The sequence below is a fragment of the Chroicocephalus ridibundus genome, chromosome 14 (assembly GCF_963924245.1).
Source record: "Chroicocephalus ridibundus chromosome 14, bChrRid1.1, whole genome shotgun sequence".
NCBI lineage: Eukaryota > Metazoa > Chordata > Aves > Charadriiformes > Laridae > Chroicocephalus > Chroicocephalus ridibundus.
This window is the reverse complement of record NC_086297.1, coordinates 9232817-9252030: the sequence shown is the minus strand read 5'-3', so window position 1 is coordinate 9252030 and position 19214 is coordinate 9232817. Positions and strand designations below refer to the sequence as shown.

The 19214-nt window shown below is 54.8% G+C and overlaps 1 protein-coding gene across 2 annotated transcripts in view; it reads right to left on the bottom strand.

The window, feature by feature from the left end:
• Positions 1-19214, bottom strand: part of MGAT5B (alpha-1,6-mannosylglycoprotein 6-beta-N-acetylglucosaminyltransferase B) — a 72329-nt gene that overhangs the window by 36981 nt on the left and 16134 nt on the right. The window contains exon 3 of one of the 2 annotated variants that reach the window (XM_063352278.1): positions 9145-9289. The exons of the other annotated variant lie outside the window; for it this stretch is intronic. Coding sequence (XP_063208348.1) covers positions 9145-9289 — 145 coding nt within the window. The remainder of the gene's footprint in view (positions 1-9144; positions 9290-19214) is intronic. 2 annotated transcript variants of the gene reach the window in all.

The following is a 19214-nucleotide window of genomic DNA, read 5'->3' as shown; positions in this document are numbered from 1 at the left end:
CGGTTCTTGGCATGTATTAAGAAGATGGAAAAACGGTAGAAAACTTCCCTCCAAGACAAGGAACCAGGCTCCCATCTCCCACCATCTCATCACTCTTACTGGTCACACTAGTTTTCTCCAAATCCCCATGCCTTTGAGCGAGGGGTTTGATGCTCGGGGTGCGCAGTCGTTCCCCCACGTCGGGAGCTCTGATGGGCCCCCGCGTTAGCTCTAACAGGGGTGGCACCGAGTCAGCCTCGGTGTTTTTATCTCCTGGGCAACAAGGCCATCACTTGAGCAACAAATTTCATTTAACATATTAGAGAGACGACAAGGAGGTTCAGCCCAAGTTACATCCCCTGTCATGACAGTGATTTGTCACCTGGGCAGAGGACAAGAAAATAAGACATTTAAAGCAAAACCTCAAACGCAAAAAGGGTTTCTGTAGCTCGTCAGAATCTGGTGCCTTATTCTTAGTAACTAGAGACACTGGGAATTACAAGGTAAGTGGCTTATTGTGCTCAGTGACAGCGAAGCAGAAGGGGAATATCCCACTGCGTGTCCCCATCGGAGCTGGGATGCCAGCTCGGTCTCCAGAAAGAAGAACTCATTTCCAGCGCCACCGCCGCGCTGCAAGCGGCAACGGGCTGCTTTTTTTTTATTCCTTGCTGCTTTTTAAATTTTTCTATAGCGACAATATAAATGCCACCAAAACGCGCTGGGGCTGTGCCAGCTATTGAAACTATAGTAAATTACTATGGGTTTTCTAGAACAAATTTTTCCCTGGGACCTTAAAACCGTTTACTACAGCAAATACAGTACTTTTACTTCTAACCATCAATATTGATTTCATCTTTATTATTTTCAGATTTATACTTCCCCATGTTGATTAAGATTCAGATCACACTGTGCCTTATAATGCACTGTATACAGTATTCATCTCATTTCAAAAACTGCTATTAAGATGTATCTTTCCCCACTGGCAGATCATTTGCCATATAATATAGCCGGAGGTTGAGCTTTCCTTTACTTTTTTATGCATTAATTTGGGTCCCTTCACTTTGTCTCTTGTCCCCAACCCCGCAGCAGCAGCTCAGATTCAGCCTGCTTATCCCTTTACAAGGCACTGTATTTTTATTGCCTTTTCTAAAAGTGGCATTATGAAAAGATGAATCTCTTTCTATTTGCGTGTTGTCTTCATAATACAAGCCTTAAACATATTTGCTTGCTCTTCCGATATTTCTTGCTATTAACTGGTGAAAGCGGTGACTTTGGGAAGACGATACAGATGGAGAAAAGCAGATATTTTGAAGATAATACATCAACAAATGCAACATTCACACAGAGCAGTTTACCAGAGGATTTCAACTTGCTCATTACGATGTCTGTGCTGCCGTTTGCATCTTTAAAGATTGATTTTTTTTCTTTTTTTTGCCCAAAGACCCAAGGCAGAGCGGAAAGCAGCTGGGAAGGTGCCCAGGACTGGTGCTGGGCTCTTGCTGCTTCCCTGCTCCGAGGACACCCATCACCCCCCGATCTCCAGCCCCACCAGAGCCTCACTCTACAGGACACGGCAGAGGCAGCACTGGTGGATAACCCTTCCAGGCAATGGGAAAAGGGCCTTTCCCATCCTCCTGGCTCCTGCTGCAGCATTTGAGGAGCTGCCCGTTAAAATAGCTGGGGTATCTCCTGGAGAAATGAACGCCTAGGGCATCTCCAGTGGGTCACCCCGCAGGCTTGGGCTCCCATCCATCCATCCCTCCCTCCCTCCCTCCCTCCCAGTGGGACGAGCTTGGAGTTGCCCAACAGCTGGTGGGGAACGAGCTGAGGAAAACCCAGGGTTCCCCAGGGATGCGGGGAAAAGCCCTCCTCCAAGTGCTGGATAACTGAATAAAGGTGATTTAAATCTCTGAGAAGATGGGGCAATTAAGAGCTTTGCTCTTCTGCCATAAGAGGATCCAAGAAAACCTCATCGATGCTGGAGGCAAAACTTTTTTGGGGGATCCACGCCCTCATGCGCGTCCCTGCATCCTCTTGGGCTTGCACCCAAAAGGCGGGGAGCCAGGGCTGCCCACAGGGAAAAGGGCAAGGACACGAATGGGGTAACGGGGGGGCTGATGCTCTCCCTAAAATGTGGGTCCTGGTCCCCTGACACCGATGCTCCCAATGGCATTGATGGGAAGATGCAGCGGCGGCCGGGCGCGCACCCCGCTCATGCGGCTCAGCTGCCTGTTTTGTGTTGATTTGACTTGTAATCCTGGGTTTAATCCTCATAACTCCGGTGCTGGAGCTATTACCCTAAGCTTGGATAAACAACCTTGGCTTGGTTTGAGGCGGGGGGCCGTGCGGTGCGGGGGCAGCAGGCGGGGTGCCGAGATGGGGAGCGCAGGGGGGAGTCCCGTGCCCTGCTCCGCTTGGGAAAGGCTCAGACCCCCAGGGAGCAGAGCAAAAGCCCGAAGCCCTGGTTGCTATCAGCTTGGCAGAAATTTTATGGGTGGGTTTATGCTTCACAGGCAGCTCCTGCCAGTCAACTGGATAAAAATTTTAAAATAAATAAAAACATTTTTAAAATCCCACAGCAGCACAGGCTTCCAATGCAATTTCTGGTGTCTCCGTACACTGCAATCTTTTCCATTACACCTCAGGGCTGAGACAACCAGCTCGGTCTCCCCTCCAGGGACACCTGAATAAAGACCTGAGTTCGCCCTCGCCGTGTTTGCGCTTGTTGGGAATTCACGCTGGGCAAATATCCCAGCGGATGTGTTTTGGGATGGGAACATTCCTTGGAAACTCATCCGAAGCAGGTATCGCATGATGCACAGGCAGAGCCCTGCCTGAACTCCTCCAAGCTACGTAATAAATACCGGAACATTGTACTCACTAAAGTACTTCCATTTATTTTCATTTCCATTCACTGTAGGTGACGTTTCTCACACAAATGCATTTAGAGGACCAGACCCTGAGCCCACGGAGGATGCTGCCATTTTAGCGAGCTGGCAACAAATTTCATGAAAAAAAAAATAATGGTGAAAACCAACTTCCCAGTCAAAGCCAGGACCTTGCCAACGTAGGCCAGCAAAGTATAACCAAGATGAAAATATTTTATGCATGCCATAAAGCGCTCTGAGCTCCTTCCCAGGTGGAACACGATGCCGAAACCAGAAGCCCAAACCTTCGCTTCCCCGCTGGCTCCCAGAGCAGCCCCGAGCCCGGCCATACGCCCCGGCAGCAGCGGGGCTATTTTATGTGAACACAAAGGGTCACGGACCGGCGGGTTACGGGATCAGTCACTTCGATATATGTTAATCTTCACTTGATTGGGGCATAAATCAGATCTATTTGCCTATGTGCTTGAGTGGCCTGATGCCGGCTGTGAGAAACCACCTTCGGTGAGGCACAGACACGTCGCCAGCCTCGGCGGTCTCCACCAAGAGGCACCTGCCAAAAAAATTAGACCAAAAAATACCCAGTTTTGACCACGATCCCCGGGCAGGGGATCCCCTGGACGAGACACTCTCCCGAGCCTGTGCTTTTCTACAGCCCTCAGCCTCGCGTTCTTTGCCAGCTGGGCGTTCCATGGGCACGCTCCACTTCGTTTTGGGTTATTTTGGCAGCCTGTGTGTCCACCATCAGCACTGCAGCCTCCAAAGACGCCCCTCTCCATCGTGCCCATTCCCCCCCAGCGGGGAAGCCCCTCCGGAGGGAGCTGCTGGCTCCCAGCTCCTCCCAAATCAGGGATGGAGGATTAAGGGGATCTGATTTTCCTCGTAGGGTAAATCACAGCCCCAAAGGTACCGTGGTGCCACGCTGCTCCCCACCCCGCAGCACCATCACCAGCCTCCCCGAAGCCCTGGGCTCTGGGTCCCGAGGGCTCTCCCTGTGCAAACCACCAGAGACAACACACCCAACCGCGGCACAGAAACCGCCACCGACAGCACTTTGCCTCCCCGCGTTAACGCACCGAGAAGCCTCCTTTGCAAAGCCCTGCGATAAAGCAGCCCCCGGCGCATCAATGTTTCGGGCTGAAAAGGCACAAAATAAACAGCAATCAAAGCCAATCACAAAATCAGGTTCCGCAAATTGAGCTGGGGGAGGTATGAGCCTGGGGGCGGGAGGGGAGGGTGTGAGTGACCTGGGCACACGTGGGCACCTGTACCCCAGCCCATCACCCTCCCAATGAGCCCAGAGCCCCTCGAGAAAGGTGGGGGCACGTGGATAGTGGCCTGCTAGTGGTACACAGCCACCTCTCTGCTCTGCTTTAGAGGGAAAAGCGATTTCTCCCAGCTGCCAGGCACGAATTTCCCTGTGCATCTCCTCCCCTGACCCTAATGGGGACCCCAGCAGCAAGGGGTCCTCCGAGACCCCCTGTGCTGTGCCCTTCCCCTCTAATCTAATGCCAAAAGCATCCAGGACTGGGCTGGAGTTGTCCTCAGAGCTGGTAGAAACACCTTGCTGCTTCAGGCAGGATGAAACAACTTGCCGGACCCGTGAGGAAGGAGGGCACCAGGGAGAAAGGCTCCCGCAGTGCTGGCTGCTGGGGTCCCTTGCCAGCCGCATCCCTGATGCTGCTCCCAGGCTGAATCTCACTCGGCAAAACAACCACCCGGCAAAGCTGGGCTGGGTCGTAGGACGGGTCTTACCTTCCCCATGGCTTGGTTTGGAGCTCTGGTGCGTGTCCAGAAAAGGGCCATGAGGATGATCCGAGGGCTGGAGCACCTCTCCTGTGAGGACAGACTGAGAGAGTTGGGGTTGTTCAGTCTGGAGAAAAGAAGGCTCCGAGGAGACCTTATAGTGGCCTATAGGGGGCCTACAGGAAAGCTGGGGAGGGACTTTTTAGGATGTCGGGTGATGGTAGGACTAGAGGGAATGGATTAAAATTAGAGATGGGACGATTCAGATTGGACGTTAGGAAGAAGTTCTTCACCATCAGGGTGGTGAGACACTGGAACAGGTTGCCCAGAGAAGCTGTGGCTGCCCCATCCCTGGAGGGGTTCAAGGCCAGGCTGGACGGGGCTTGGAGCAACCTGATCTAGTGGGAGGTGTCCCTGCCCAGGGCAGGGGGTGGCACTGGGTGGGCTTTAAGGTCCCTTCCAACCCAAACCATTCTATGATTCTATGATTCTGCTGGCTCTGGACAGCTTCCACACCACGTAGCACCAGCCTGACCTTGCAGATGCCCTTGCTGAGCCCCCCCGCACGCCGAGGAGATGGGGAGAGGATGCGTGGAGGGGTCAAACACCACTCCGGGCTCACCTGGATAGCAGGGAACCACAGCATCTGGCAGTGATTCCTCTCAAGCCAGCTTATCAACGGCGACAATTCAGGAATTAATAGAGCCAAGCTGGCAGGATGCAGGAACATCACCCATTTAGTGTCATATTGTGAGACTTTTAATTACTGGGGGAATATGGAGTCATGTAATGATTACAAGAACAAATACTTAAAGTGTGTGGAAATTAACTGAGCCTTGGCAGTAATTAAGCTTGAAGATTAATCAGTCGTTAGCAAATAACACCCTTTGCAGGCTAACTGCTATGTGGGGGAGAGGGACAACCAGGGATGCTGGAGCTGCAGACCTCAGTCTTCCCCCCTGCCACTTCCCCGGGGGGACACGGGGCATGTCGGGGGCAACCTGGCCCCTGGGAAAGGGCTTCTCTGAGCCCCAACACCGTCAGGTGATGGTGCCAGCTTGGGTCAGCCACTTCGGACCCCCTCCCTCCCTCCCCAGCACTTTCCATCAGGGGACCAACACTTCCACTGCAAACTAATATTTCCCTTGCCCAGTAAATAGCTCTCCAGGAGGCTTCCGTAAGTACTTCTAATTTCTTTCCCCTCGGATGATTTACGAGGGTTGCATTCAATTAACAGCGGTATTGATTTTTCTGCAGCTGAGTGGCAGGCTGCTGGCCCTCGTTAGGGAACCCATCCTTCACCTTCCCGGGGAGGGCAGGGGGGAGCCGGGGAGGGCTGGAGAAAGGAATCCAACCTGTGTCCCCTTACCCCAGCGTGACATCCCGCAAAACCCCTGGGCGGCTCTTCTAAGGAGGATATTGGACGTTGGGGTCTTCCAAGAGTTGTATCTAGAGCATTGCCAGGGGCTGGTGGGCTGCACATAGAGGCACCTATAGAGTGTTCAGTCAGACGGCACCTATGGAGCAAGAAAGATCTTGGAGCGACTTCCAGCCACGTAAAGCTGCCTGCCCTGGCAGCTGGGAGGCTTTCCAAGGCAGGTCATTAATTACACCCTATTTATTTAAATTCCCCATTGCACTTTGCAAGGGGAAAAGCCATCCCTGCCCTCACCCGGAGCGGTGCTGGAGGAGGACAACGCTCACAGGGGCTCTGAGTGATTAATTATGGGGCTATTCCATAAAGCCCACTGAAGCCTTCACCTCTTCATTTGGGCTCTGCAAAGCCAAGCTCTCCCAATTTCATCGGAGATCCAGCGTTAAGCAGGAGAGCGCTTTGTAAAACCAAGAATTAATCCACTTTTGCACAGGTGGAATTGCAAGCCCGCGCTCGTGGCTTTGCTGAGCAGGGAAGGAGACGAAGGCGACCGCTGTGCTAACCAGAGACGCTTTAAAGAATAAAATCCCTTTGAAATTAGCACCCTTTAATTGTATTATCTCTCGCTGACAGCTTCAAGTCGGTCACTGGTGATCAAAGAGACAGTGAAAGGGAGGGAAAGTGGAAACAAGCCCTTGGTGGAGTCCCAGCATCCTAATAACGAACAAGACCAGGGCGTCTCCACGGCCGTGGGGCTGATCTGGGGTCAGGAGACACCGCTCCGTCCCAGTGCGGATGGTGATGTTCGTCTCCCCCCGGCACAGGGGGTCCCCAGGGGCTGCAGCCAGTTACCCCCCCAAGGGATGGAGACCACAGCACACCTCTCCCCACGTCCATGGGGTCTCAGCCCAGGTTTTGCACCAGCTGCTATTAGATTCCCATTGGGATGCTCCACACAGATCTGGAGAGCACCCATCCGAGCAGCGGGGTCAGCCCGGAGCCGGGCTCTGCTCGGAGCAGGGCAGCAGACGGGGTACATTGGCTCTGCACCCTTCCAGCTGCCCCGTGCACCCCACAAAGGAGGGCAGGGACCGGGACACGCCAAGAAAGGTCCCTACGGATGAGGGAGCACGCCTGGCAGCAGAGACGGAGCCGCTCAAACCTGCTGAGACCCTGCACAGCTGTAACTTCCAACACGTCTCCTCTGACCACAGAGCTCAGCCAAAGCCGGGGGCTGCAGGGAGCGAGGGGAGCGCTCCGCACACGCTTCACAAGGGTTTGCAAACGCTGCCAGTGCTTCGTTGCAGACCAGCACAGGGAAAATCCACCCACAAGAGACCCCTCCACCATGGGTGCTCCATCTGGAGATGCTCTGCCCCACGACCAAAACCTGATCTTCAGAGGCCAGGAGAAGACAGGGATTGGTTTTGATGTAGGATCAAGTGATGGGACTTGAATGCATTAAGGGGTAATTTACATGGAACAAAAGGCGATAAAAACTAGTTGTCCCTGATTTTCTATTCCTGGAAATTCTGTAATCTCAACCGCTGAAGCCCATCTCAGCACATACACAAACCCCAAGGCTGTTTTGATGTGCCGGGTCCATCAGCTCCCATCCTCTCTGGTCTCTCCAAGCGATGGCCCCGGTGCCACCAGCCACACGGCAGACCCCAAAAGCGAGATCCCCATCTGCAGCGATTGCTGCCAGTTCACGGAAATGCTTTTAAGTTTATCTCGTGGCTGCTGGCGTACAGAAATCACCATCACCTGAAATTACTGGTTCTTTTAACAGGAGATTGGCCAAGAAAAGCATCAAACGTGAGCGAGCGCCTTCCAGTCGCTGGTTGCAAATAGCCTTGTCCGTTCTTCTCCGGGATTACCGTCGTCCTCCTCGCACGCTTGGGGACCAGCCAGCCTCGTAACGACAAAATCCCCACCACCTGCCATTACCCAGGTAAATTACGTTTTTTTCAGTGGTGGAAATTACGTTACTTAAAAGGCAAGACCTTGCACTCCGAGGCTGCCTGTGCAGCTTTAATTCACGCGTGCACGCAGTACGGCGCAGCACAGCCTTTAATTACAGGCTCACTTACTCTATTTTCCATCACAGGCGCAAAAGAGACTCGTAAGGAAAGCGAGGGAGAGAAGTGGAAAGAAGGACGGAAGGAGGGAGGCACAGGAAGCCCCGCCGGCTGCCGCGCGGCAGGAGGCAGAGGTGGGAATGCCCTTGGGATGCACCGCAGCTCCCGCGCCGGCCCTGCTGGCACGGCACAAGGCAGCGGTGACCACTGCATGTCACTCTCGTGTCACCTGTGGCTCCGCCTGAGCAAAACCTCCGCTGGCATCTTTTCCGCATTGCAAAGTTTGTCCCAAGTGCTGCCCTTCTCTTTCTCCATCTCCTCCCCTCCACATTCCAGTCGCTTCAGTCACCATTTTTGCAGACCTTGGCGTGACAGCCAAATTAGTATTAATAACTGTTTAAAGGCTCTCAAAGCAAAGGGAAATGTCTCTTTAGCAAATCACCATGGCACAATGGGAAGGCCTGATGGCATCTCTTGTGCTCTCAAGTAGCCGGCGATAGATCCCAGCTACCGCATCTCCGAGCTGGGAGGGATGCGCTGGATCACGGGGAGCCGGGATGGCAGCTCCATGCAGAGAGTGTTTTGGGACCTGACAGTTTGCTCCTATTTCATTGCTCAACTCCAAGGCTGAACGTATCAGCCCTGGGTTTCAAACAACAATCACTCCCACAGCTACCTGAGGAATGCGGGCACAAAGAAACCGGCCTGAGCTCGCTCTGGGATTTAATGGCAGAGGGAGCACAGCCCACGCACCAGGTCCTGCTCCAGCCATCGGCCAGTCCCACCTCCAGCTCCACCACAGCACGGCGGTGGAGAGACGCCCTCCCACACTGCACCACCAGCAGCTGAGACAGGTGCTACAGGAAACCCCCCAAATTTCAGAAATCCCAAAAGAAAAGAGGTCCAGAAATGGGAAACACCAAGACCTGCCCAAGCCCCGTGTCCCGGTGGGCTCCACCATCCCCGCGCAGCGGCTCAGCCCAACACGGGGTTGTTTTTTTTTTCGCTCCTGCAAACCCCCCCCGAGCCCGGCGCCGCTCCGCAGGGTCTGCACGGGGCATCGGCACGGCCGACTGACCTGTCCAGAGGGAATCGTGCTTCGTCCCCTTTGTGGAAGTCAGTGCTATTCTCCAGCCTGGCCAGGATGTCCATCTTCTTCATCAGCATCTCCAGCATGTCGCTCATTCGCCGCAGCACCCCTCGGGACTCCAGCGCGCCCATCACTGCAGGCACACAAAGAGCAAGCGAGACACGGTCACGGGCTGGGTGCTGCCGTGTCGGACCGGGGAAACCCCCTCCCCATGGCTTCAGCCCCAAAACTGCCCACGCTCCTGTGTTCCCCCATCCCTGCTGATGGGCTCGGTGGTTTATAGAATCATAGAATGGTTTGGGCTGGAAGGGACCTTAAAGCCCACCCAGTGCCACCCCCTGCCCTGGGCAGGGACACCTCCCACCAGCCCAGGTTGCTCCAAGCCCCGTCCAGCCTGGCCTTGAACCCCTCCAGGGATGGGGCAGCCACAGCTTCTCTGGGCAACCTGGGCCAGGGGCTCACCGCCCTCAGTGAAAAATTTCTCCTTAATGTCTAACCTAAATCTCCCCTCTTTCAGTTTAAAACCATTACCCCTTGTCCTATCACTGTGCTCCTTGATCCAGAGTCCCTCCCCATCTCTCCTGGAGCCCCTTTAGGGACTGGAAGGGGCTCTAAGGTCTCCCCGGAGCCTTCTCTTCTCCAGGCTGAACCCACCCAGCTCTCTCAGCCTGTCCTCACAGCAGACGGGCCCCAGCCCTCGGATCACCAACCATCTGGTTGCCCCACTGTCCCCTCCCTGCCTCTGCCAACAGCCCCACAGCCCCATGGGTTAACCCCTGTCTGTGCCCAAATCCCACCAGACTGCCGTAGCTCCCGGTAGCCAGCGGTTACACCAGCCCTGGATCCAGCATCCTCACTTGCCTCTCCGGGCATGAATTCCTGACTCGTCCACCCGATCCAGCCCATCCCAAATGCTTACGGGAAACCAACTTTATTCTCAAATCCTACCCAAAGAGCCTTTCATTTTGCGCTTTCATTTTTCACTCTCCAAGACCCACTTAGCCCAGCATCCTGCCTTTGACAGCACCGTGCAGGTGATGCTGAAGGAAAAACACGGGAAACGGAGGCAAATAGGTGGTTTTCCCCCAACACGTCCTCCCAGCAGCACCAGATTTTCCTGTTGCAGGGAAGAATTCGTTTTCTACCCAAATCTGCTATGGGGCGGGTGCCCCAGCACTGGAAATAGCTCGCTGCCGGTACGCTGCATCTCAGCAAAAAAACCCAAAAAACAACCCAGTAGGGAAAGCCCCTGATTTCCAGCCCCGTTTAATGCTCTGCTTCCTATGGGTCTGCACAGCTCCGACGCGCTGCTGGGCTGGAAGCGCCGGGGGACGAGGAGCTGCTGGCTCCCAGTTTGATCCGCTGTCTGGGGACAGGCAGCCCCCAGCCCGAAGCCAGGGAACAGAAAAATAAAGCTCCTGTTTCATCTCAGCGCGGCTCATTTCACGTTAGTAATAACTTAATCAGCACATAATCCCCTGAACTTCTCCCGTTTAGCTTATCTCCACCGTTCCACTCACATCTGCTTTTCAAGAGGCAGCACATATTTAATTTAGGGAGCAGCAGGAGCCGGGTGTGCAGCGCTGGGAAGGCGAGCGGCTGCCGGACACCCCAGGTGGCTACCGGGACATCTCACGCATCTCCAAGTAGATGCCAAAACCGGGTGCTGCAAAGCCAGAGGGTGGCTGGGCTGGTGCATCCCCTTGGTCCCGCAGCCCGGCACAGCAGAGACGCAGCCCCAGCTCCCTCCCCGCTCCCCCGGGAAATCACCTGCTCCAGACGCTGCGGTGGAGCCCCAGCTGCCGGGGGTGGGTTCTCAGCTGTGATGGAGAGGGGCTGCATCGGCATCACAGCTGAACTGGGGACTCTGGCACCCACACGTCCCCCCAGCAGGCTCTCCCCCCACCAGGCACCATGAGAGCATCACGTCACCGCATCGGCTTGTCGCTGTCGGACGCGCGGCACACGAACACCAGGGTACAAGCCAATCCTTAACCCCTCGGAGAAGCTGACACCGGACCAGCCAGACCTCGCCAAGGGCCCTCTTCCACGCTCGGCTGACGTTATCAGCAACACATTATTTTTCCTGACGCTATCTAACAAAAGGGAAGAAAAACTGAGAGCAAAAGCAATTCCTCAAAAAAACCCAACAACCCAACACAAAACCCCACTGCTACTCATGGAGATTGAAACCGGGCTCTTCCCCAAACACTCCCTCACTCCCATGGCAAGAAGTCAGCGACTTCTGCTGGAATCAGTGGTCCAAGGTCCAGAGCAGCCCCAGATCTCCCTGGATGGGTCTGGGAAAGCAGGAGCCACCTTTGCCTGTCCCACCAGGAAGGTCTCCCAATCCCCTGGGTGGGACACAAGTCACAGCCTGGCCCATTAAAGGGCAGAAGTGCTAATAAACTCACAATTAAAAGATGCTACAGGGGCGGGGGTTGTGGGGGGAGGAAGTGGAAACTTGGACCCTGGAGCTCGGTTTGTACAGAGGCCTCCCCAAACACAGCTGAGCAAACCGGGCAAAGACACGGCCATGAAAAACAGAAAAGCTCTGAGACGGGCCTAAATCAGAAAATCCACATCAGTTATTTCCCCCCGGGACTGAGCCCACCTCGGTGATACTCCCACTACAGCCGGGCTGTGTTCACGGCTCGCAGCCCCTGGCACCCCCCACCCGGGTGGATTCCAGGACTGCTCCCTGAACGGGGATTTCTGCTCAGGATTTGCTCCTGCTCTGACATCCCTGTGCTGCCAGAAGGTCGGAGCTTGGAGCTTAGACCTTCAACTCAGTTTTGGACCGAGACGGAGACTGAGCATCCTTCTTGCACGCTCCCGAGCCAGCGGGCGAGTCTGGAGGTCTGGAGAAGGACCCCATACAACCCCTACAGCTGCCCAGAAGAGCTTAAACCACAACCACCACGTTTCCATGGATGGAGCGGTACTCCTGGCCCAAGGATTTGGATCCCAGCTGGTCTGGGGCGGGGGGGTGGGGCAGGTCATGCTGGTTCACCGGGAAGATGGAAGGATCATGTCTGGGAAGACAACGGAGATGATGGAGAGCCACGGCTGCCTTTGCCGCTCAGGGCTGGGCTGTCTCCCCAGGCTGGGGCCAGGTTGCATTCCTGTAATTACGACGGCCTGTTTAGTGGCGCAGCTCATTGGAAATGTAAATGGCTGCTCGCAAAGCCCAGGCAGAGAAACAGGCCCACCCCCTGATCAAAACCCAGACACACGCACAAAGCCCGTTCCCGCAGAGCAGACCTGGGAAAAGCCCTTTCCCTCAGCTCAGGATGGGTCCCAAGAGCTTCTCCAGCCTCACTAAAGGAACGTAATCCTGCCCCAGGCAGGGGGACAAGGGACACTGAGGCACGGAGCTACACGGGGCTCAGGCTTCCAGCCAGCAGCAGCGAGACGATGTCCACGGCAAGCACCCAGGGGTCTCAGTGCCACATCCCCAGCGCCCAGGCGAAGCTCCCCAGGGATCGCCCCATGCTCAGGCAGGAGCAGGAGGTGGAGATGGCACCCGCAGCCCAGGCAACCCGGCCGAGGATGCCTGCTCCGCGTCCTCACTGCAGAAGCCCACCCCCCAAACCAGCTCTGCTCCCAGGTCGCTAAGGAGGGATGAGAATATTCCCATTCTCCCCACCCCAGATCCCCCAGCCCCACAGCCAAGCCCCCAGTGCCAGCCCGGCCCCCCGGCTCTCCCCCTGGCTTTGCCGTGATTTCCCCTCGTGTCGCTGCCATCATCCAATTTCCCAGCTGGTTTCAAGCGATTCCGGGATGCTTTTCAACAGCAAAGCTCCCAGCTTTACTGTCAACAGCGAGCGGAGATATTCCTTCTCCAATAAAGAAATAAAAAAAAAAAAAAAACCCACCCAAAAAAACAACCCACCTCAAATCCTAAGTAAAAATAGTAATAATAAAAAAATAAATATCTCAGCCTTCACTGGGTTATCTTTTTGGGCGCCCTGCCAGAAAGCAGAGCTGTCGCGGGGCACATCTTCCCCTGGCTCTTGGAGGTGAAGTCGAAGCCTTTCCTCATCAACACCTCTCTCTTTTTCTGTTCTTGGTCTTTTTTTGTTGTTGTCGTTGTTGTTCCAGAAGCTTAAGGAGGATAACAAGAGCGATTTGACATTTTTGGCAATGATTATTACATCTCCTGGAAAGCGCGTCTCATTAAAAGCAAGAGAAAGGAGGAAAAGTGCTGAAGCGACTCTTTTAAAAATGCAAGAGCCGGGATTAATTTGTTAACCCGAAGCGGGGACCCAGACGCCTGGCTGCCTGGCAGCATGTGCCAGGGGATTCGGAGGGGATTCGGAGGATGGGGACGAGCCCGGCCGGCGCTGGGTACCCCCAGCATCTCCCCTTCAGCCAGCGATGAAGAACCCCAAAGGACTCGCAAACAGCACTGCAGGGAGACAGGATAAACCCGCACCCAACTCGACACCATGAAAACCCAGAAACCCAGTAAAACAGTCCTGCAAAACACTCATTTTTTGTTTGTTTTTTTTTTTTTTTTAAAAAAAAGCAAGAAGCTGCTAATTACAAAGGAAAAATATTCTAATTACCCCTGATAATCAGCAATGATGGGAAAGAAAACATAAGTAAAACTGCTCAACAGATTAATTGGAGTTTGCTAAAGTATGACAGGTTTTTGACAGTTTTCCTGAGTGGCAGCTACTCTTTGAAGGCAATCACTGAACCTGACAGAGGTTTTCATAGCAGCACTAGGAAATAATGATTGCAATCAATCATATCTTACTGGATTTCATGAGACATGCTGGTAAACACAGCAGAGGGAGGAGAATTATTTATGGTGCTTCAGAAGAGCATACAGCTAAGTAATTGGATGAAATCAGGGGAAAAAAAAAGGAAGCATCCCCTAAGGGTGATGTCTAGTGGAAGAAGAAATAGTTTCCCTGCGAAACCAGTGGAATAGTCAACAGGCAATCTGCTCAAATCTGGATGGGTGGAAACCCTGGAGAATTCACTAACGATACGCTCATCTTTAAAATACCTTCTTGGAGCGAACACATCCCCGGGCAGGCGTCCCACCCCCTGCCATCACCCGCCACTGAAACCTCCGGCAACGGGAGCCAGGAGGGACGCGGGGGGGAGTTTCGCTGCGTGCGCAGACCTGGGCGCGAGAGCGAAGTTCGATGCCCGATGCCGCGGGGCGACGGCGTGGGAGAGCAGCTGAGAAAGCAGCATTTCACGCAGCATCCCCAGCACGGCCACGGCGCGGGGCTGGGACTGGGGGAGACGATGTGGAGCGGCGCTGGTGAAGCCCAGGCTGTGCCACGGGGGAAGGAGCAGGCGGGATGGAGCTTCCACGCTAAGGCATCGTGTTTTGGGATCCCAAGCATCCCTCCCACCATCGCTCATGCTGGGAGCTAGTTCCACCCAGCACTTCGCTAGCGCGTGGGATGTCCCCCATCACAAGGGTTTGTGTGTGGCTCTGGGACACTTGGGCTGAGGTTTTCCAAAGAAGCTGAAACGCTTTGGGAGAAAAAAAAATTGCATTTTGGAGGCATGTTCCCTTTAGCTGCTTGGACTGATTCAAAGCTCCTTGCCCTGCGCATCTGCTGGACCCAGACGACAGCTCCATGTCCCTGGGTCACTTGGCCCCGTCCTGCTCTGGGGGTCTCACACCGCTGAGCACCAGCTTCATGGTCAGGAGATGGGGAAAAGAGAGACACGTAGGGGAAATGGTGTGCGAGCTGCACGCCAGCGCTCAGCCCCACACGTCCCTTGTGCTTTCCTCCTAGCGGGTGCAGGACCCCGCTGCCGCCCCATGGGTGCAGAGGTGGCACCTCGCCTTGGTCGCTTACAGGGAGCCCATCCACCCCAAAACCGGCCCAGTTTCAACAGGAGAAAAAGCCTCCCTAACCCAGCAGCCACAAGAACCCACCTCCCGGGGGGAGACCGAGCCACAGCCTCAACCCGCACCGGTGTGAACGGCGACAAAACATCCCCCTGACATTTAAAACGCAATTCCATAATATATCTCAGCTGTTCATAACGTGGATGATTTGTCGTTGATTCCCCCCCCCCCACCTTCCCAAACATAAGTCATATCCCTGCCTGGCTGTCTCGCAACAGCTGAACACTCGGGTACAAGAAGGGAATTTGCTCAGAGATGGTAAGATATTACTTACGTCCATTGAAAATACCAGCTGAATTAATTTCAATCTAAAGCATCACCTGCTTTGCTTTGTTTTTCGCCTTTAAAGGACAGCTCCGGGCTACTTAAACCCCTCAAAAGGACAGCGTACTTTTGAAGGATTTAATGGAGAAGAAACGGGAGGATCGCCAGCTGGACCCAGAGCTCATCGCCCAGCTCTCTGGGTGACTGGTACCCAGGGCTGTCCTGGGGACCCCATCCTCCCAGAGGGCACCCACCGCGGCACCTCGGGAGCAAAGCACCAGCCCTTCACTCCTCTATTTACTTTCACCATTGATTTTGATTCAAGCAGATTAAAAGACCAAAGAGCCAACTAGCCAAGGGCTCCGGCTAGCCCTGACACTTAATCCATTCCAATCACAGCCCCGAGACCCAGCACTAATCGTCAACAAGAAAGCCCAAGGCCAGGCTCGGGCTGGCAGTGATGGCCACCTCCCGTCCCCATCCCTGCGGCGAAGCTCCTCCGGGGACGGACGAGGTCCCGCCGGGTGGCTGCACCCCTCGAGGGCACCCGCTCACCAGCACGGGCATCCAGCGGGTTGTTGCCTCCAGCAAACCCACCCACATTTGCCGTTAAACCGCTATGGATTTATTATTTTAGTTTATACCGAGAAAATACGGACCTGCTCAGCCAGCGCCCCACCACAAAAAGCACAAGGAGGCACACAGGGACCTGTGACTCCAGCTGCAGCGATTTGCACCTGGAGGAGCCCATGAAGCAGCTTGGGGGCTGCCGGCAAAGCGGATGCTTCGATACGGCTCCAGCTGCACCACGGATCTGCTGCTGAGCCGCTGGCAACGGCCGGCAACCAAGTGGTTCCCTGGTCATCAGCCAAATTAAGCAGCCTTAAGTCACCGGCTGGTAAAGTAGATTATGTCCCACCTGCCCGCTATCATCCACCCCCTGGATTTCTCCATCCTCCCATCCACTGCTGTGCAATCAACAGCAAATGGGCAGCCTCAGGGATGTTTTCACTCCCGCTTACCACATCCATGGGCGGGCAGAGCCCATCGGGCCCCGTGACGCCCTGCATGGCCAGCTCCAGCACCGCGGGGCTGACAGCCCTGTGCCACCACCCAGCCAGGCAGGAGCTGACCCAGGGCTCTGCTCGAGAGACCCCCCAGCTTTCCTACAGCCCCCCTCCCCATACACCGGCAGTGCCTGGGGGTGAGACAGCACGCTGGGGAGACCGATGTGCTGCAGAAGTTCCCCAGCTGTGCCGTGGCTTGCACATTGCCTGAAACAGCACCAGCAGATGGGAAGGAACCCCATTCAGCCCCATAAATCGCTCTCACAAGGACCATACCACCCCTACGGCCATGGCAAAGCCACATCCTTGAGCTCCGCTCTCCAGTGCTGCCAACAGCTTGATGAGCTTAGAGCCGTTCCTCTGCTTTCTTTCCGCAGCCCTGTGCCCCAGCAGGTCCTCCCCCAGGAGGGTGACATCCCCTGGGAGGCTGATGTCCCCCAGGAGGGCGATATCCCATGGGACAGGTGATGCTCTCGGCAGGGTGATGCTCCCCAGGAGGATGCTGCACTAGGTTTCACGGAGGAATTTGGTTAGAGAAAGGCCTTGAGGAAACCTCAGCCTCCACCCAAGGTGCCACCAGCCCTGCCTTCGGTGTGCTGCTTCGCAGAGCAGGGAGGGAGGGTGCCAGCCCGGCGTCCCCATACCAACCCCACTGGGTCTGGGGTCTCGCTCCCTCCCTCGGGGCAACCCTTCGGCTGCGGGACCCCGAGCTGAGCCTGCAGAAGGGGCTCCTGCTGCTTCTCCAGCCCAACCGGCTCCCCTTGCCCCCCTAGCCCAAAGGGAACGCCTGTAAGAGCAGACTGCGGCTCTCTGTCTCCACCCTAGCACATGTTCGCTCCCTATTTCCATATAAATAAGAAAAAGCAGGAAGCCGAGCAATACAAATAGACACTTACATTCACAGGCAGGAGCGTTTCGTTACCACAAGGGAGACTGCAGGACTGTTCCCCCCAGCACTTCATATTCCTTTTCCCCCCAAACACACATCGGAGACCTGATGTCCCCTGTGGGGCACGGGAACGGTCCCACAAGCCCTGCCACAAGCCATCACTCTCCAAGCAAAATGAGCTTGGTCTCCTCCTCTCCCCGGCAGCCCCAGGAGATGGGCTGGGGGAGGCAGGTAGCTGGGGAAGAGGAGACAAATACCCCCAACCCCAGCACAAGCTGCAGTTCACTTTATATTTATTTCCTTTTTTTAACCCCATATTTTTCCCCCCCTTCTCCATCCCCCTTTCACTTTTTTTTTTTTTTTTAAAAAAAGTACCAGCAAGGTATTTTTAGTTGCTCCTCTATTGCCAGCCAGCACTATTTTAAATTGCATTTTAAGCTGTTCCGCAGCACTCCAAACACCTCACACTGCAGGCGAGGCTTTCAAACTACAAGATTAACATCGATTTTAAATCGCTTCCTAAAACACAAGTGCTCCAGCGCAAGGCTGGCTCAAGGGCAGATGCCGATAGCAAAACCCAGAGGACGCCGGGGTTCCTGGGGCAAAGCCGGACCCCGGTTTCGCAGCCAGGACCCCCATCTCCAGGCGACGAGCAGCACACGCCGGTCCCATGGCAGAGGGACTGCCCCATCACCAACCCTCATTTCGGTTCTTGGTCTTTACAAGAGAGGCATCGCTCCAAGGGCACCAGCATTTAACTCAACTAGTTCTTCTCCTAACGGCCCCCGTTGCTGACGGGCGGAAAATCGTATTATTAGGAGCTGATGCCCCAAGGAAACCAGCCCAAACCCCTCGGGCAGAGGAAGGATTCAACCCGGCGTTTTCACGCCCCAAGATCAGCCGGAGGAAGGCTTCGGGAGGCTCGGCAGCAGCATCGGCACGTCCAGCGCGCGGGCCCACAGCCTTATTTACAGCTGCCCCAAAAAGCTATGTTTCCAAACCAGCAGAACTCACTAATTTAACATTTCCAAAATGATTACCGTTTCTCCTCCAGCCAAAAAATACTGGCCAAACAGTGCCGGGCATCCTGCCACTCGGTTTCCAGGGGTGAATAAATCATCCCTTTCCTCCAAACCCATCAGCCTCCGCCGAAGCTGGCAGCCGGATCCTTCCAGCAGCGGCAGAACAGGGCAGGAGCCCAATGCAGAGCCCGCAGGAGCCGGGGGACATCGGCGGAGCCATGGGACGAGCCCTGGTTAATCTCTGTCTGAGCTCAACCGAGCCCTGCTCTCTCGTTTAGGCCAGAGAAACAAATAAATCAGTGGAAAAAACCAGCTTTTAGAGAGGCTGCTATGGTTCCCACCGTGCTAGTTTTATTTTCTGAAGTACCTGCTGCCTCCCGGGCTCAGGATGAATTTTGATTTAGGAGTGAGAAGGGGCAATAAAAGCATAAAGAGCCATTAACATTCTTCCTGGCCGTGGTGGGGTGTTTGTTCATCACACGTTGATGGAAATGCCATTTGACTTCCTTACGAGCTATAGAAAATCAATTAATTGATTTAATCGTTCCCTGGGAGTCGCTGCTTACAGAGATAACAGAGTGCCGGGGCCAGCGGGATGCATCCCGTCCCTCCTCCGGCACGGCGGCGGCAGGGAAGGGGCCAGCACACACCGCTGCAGTGTCTCCACCGCTTTAACACCCATGAATTCACACTTCCACCTTCCAGTAAGTTTGGCGGCATTATTTTTTTTTTTTTTTTCTCATTTTGAGCCTGCAGGCATCCAGTTCTGAGCAGGAACTGTATCAAACAGGCACTTCTGTAAGAGACGTGTTCCCAGGGTGGATTAAGCGTTAACCTCCACTACAGCAGCCCTTACACTTTTCCTTACCCCTCCGTGCCCTGCAAAGCACCAGTTTGCATTTTACCCCCCCGCACATCCCTACAGAAGC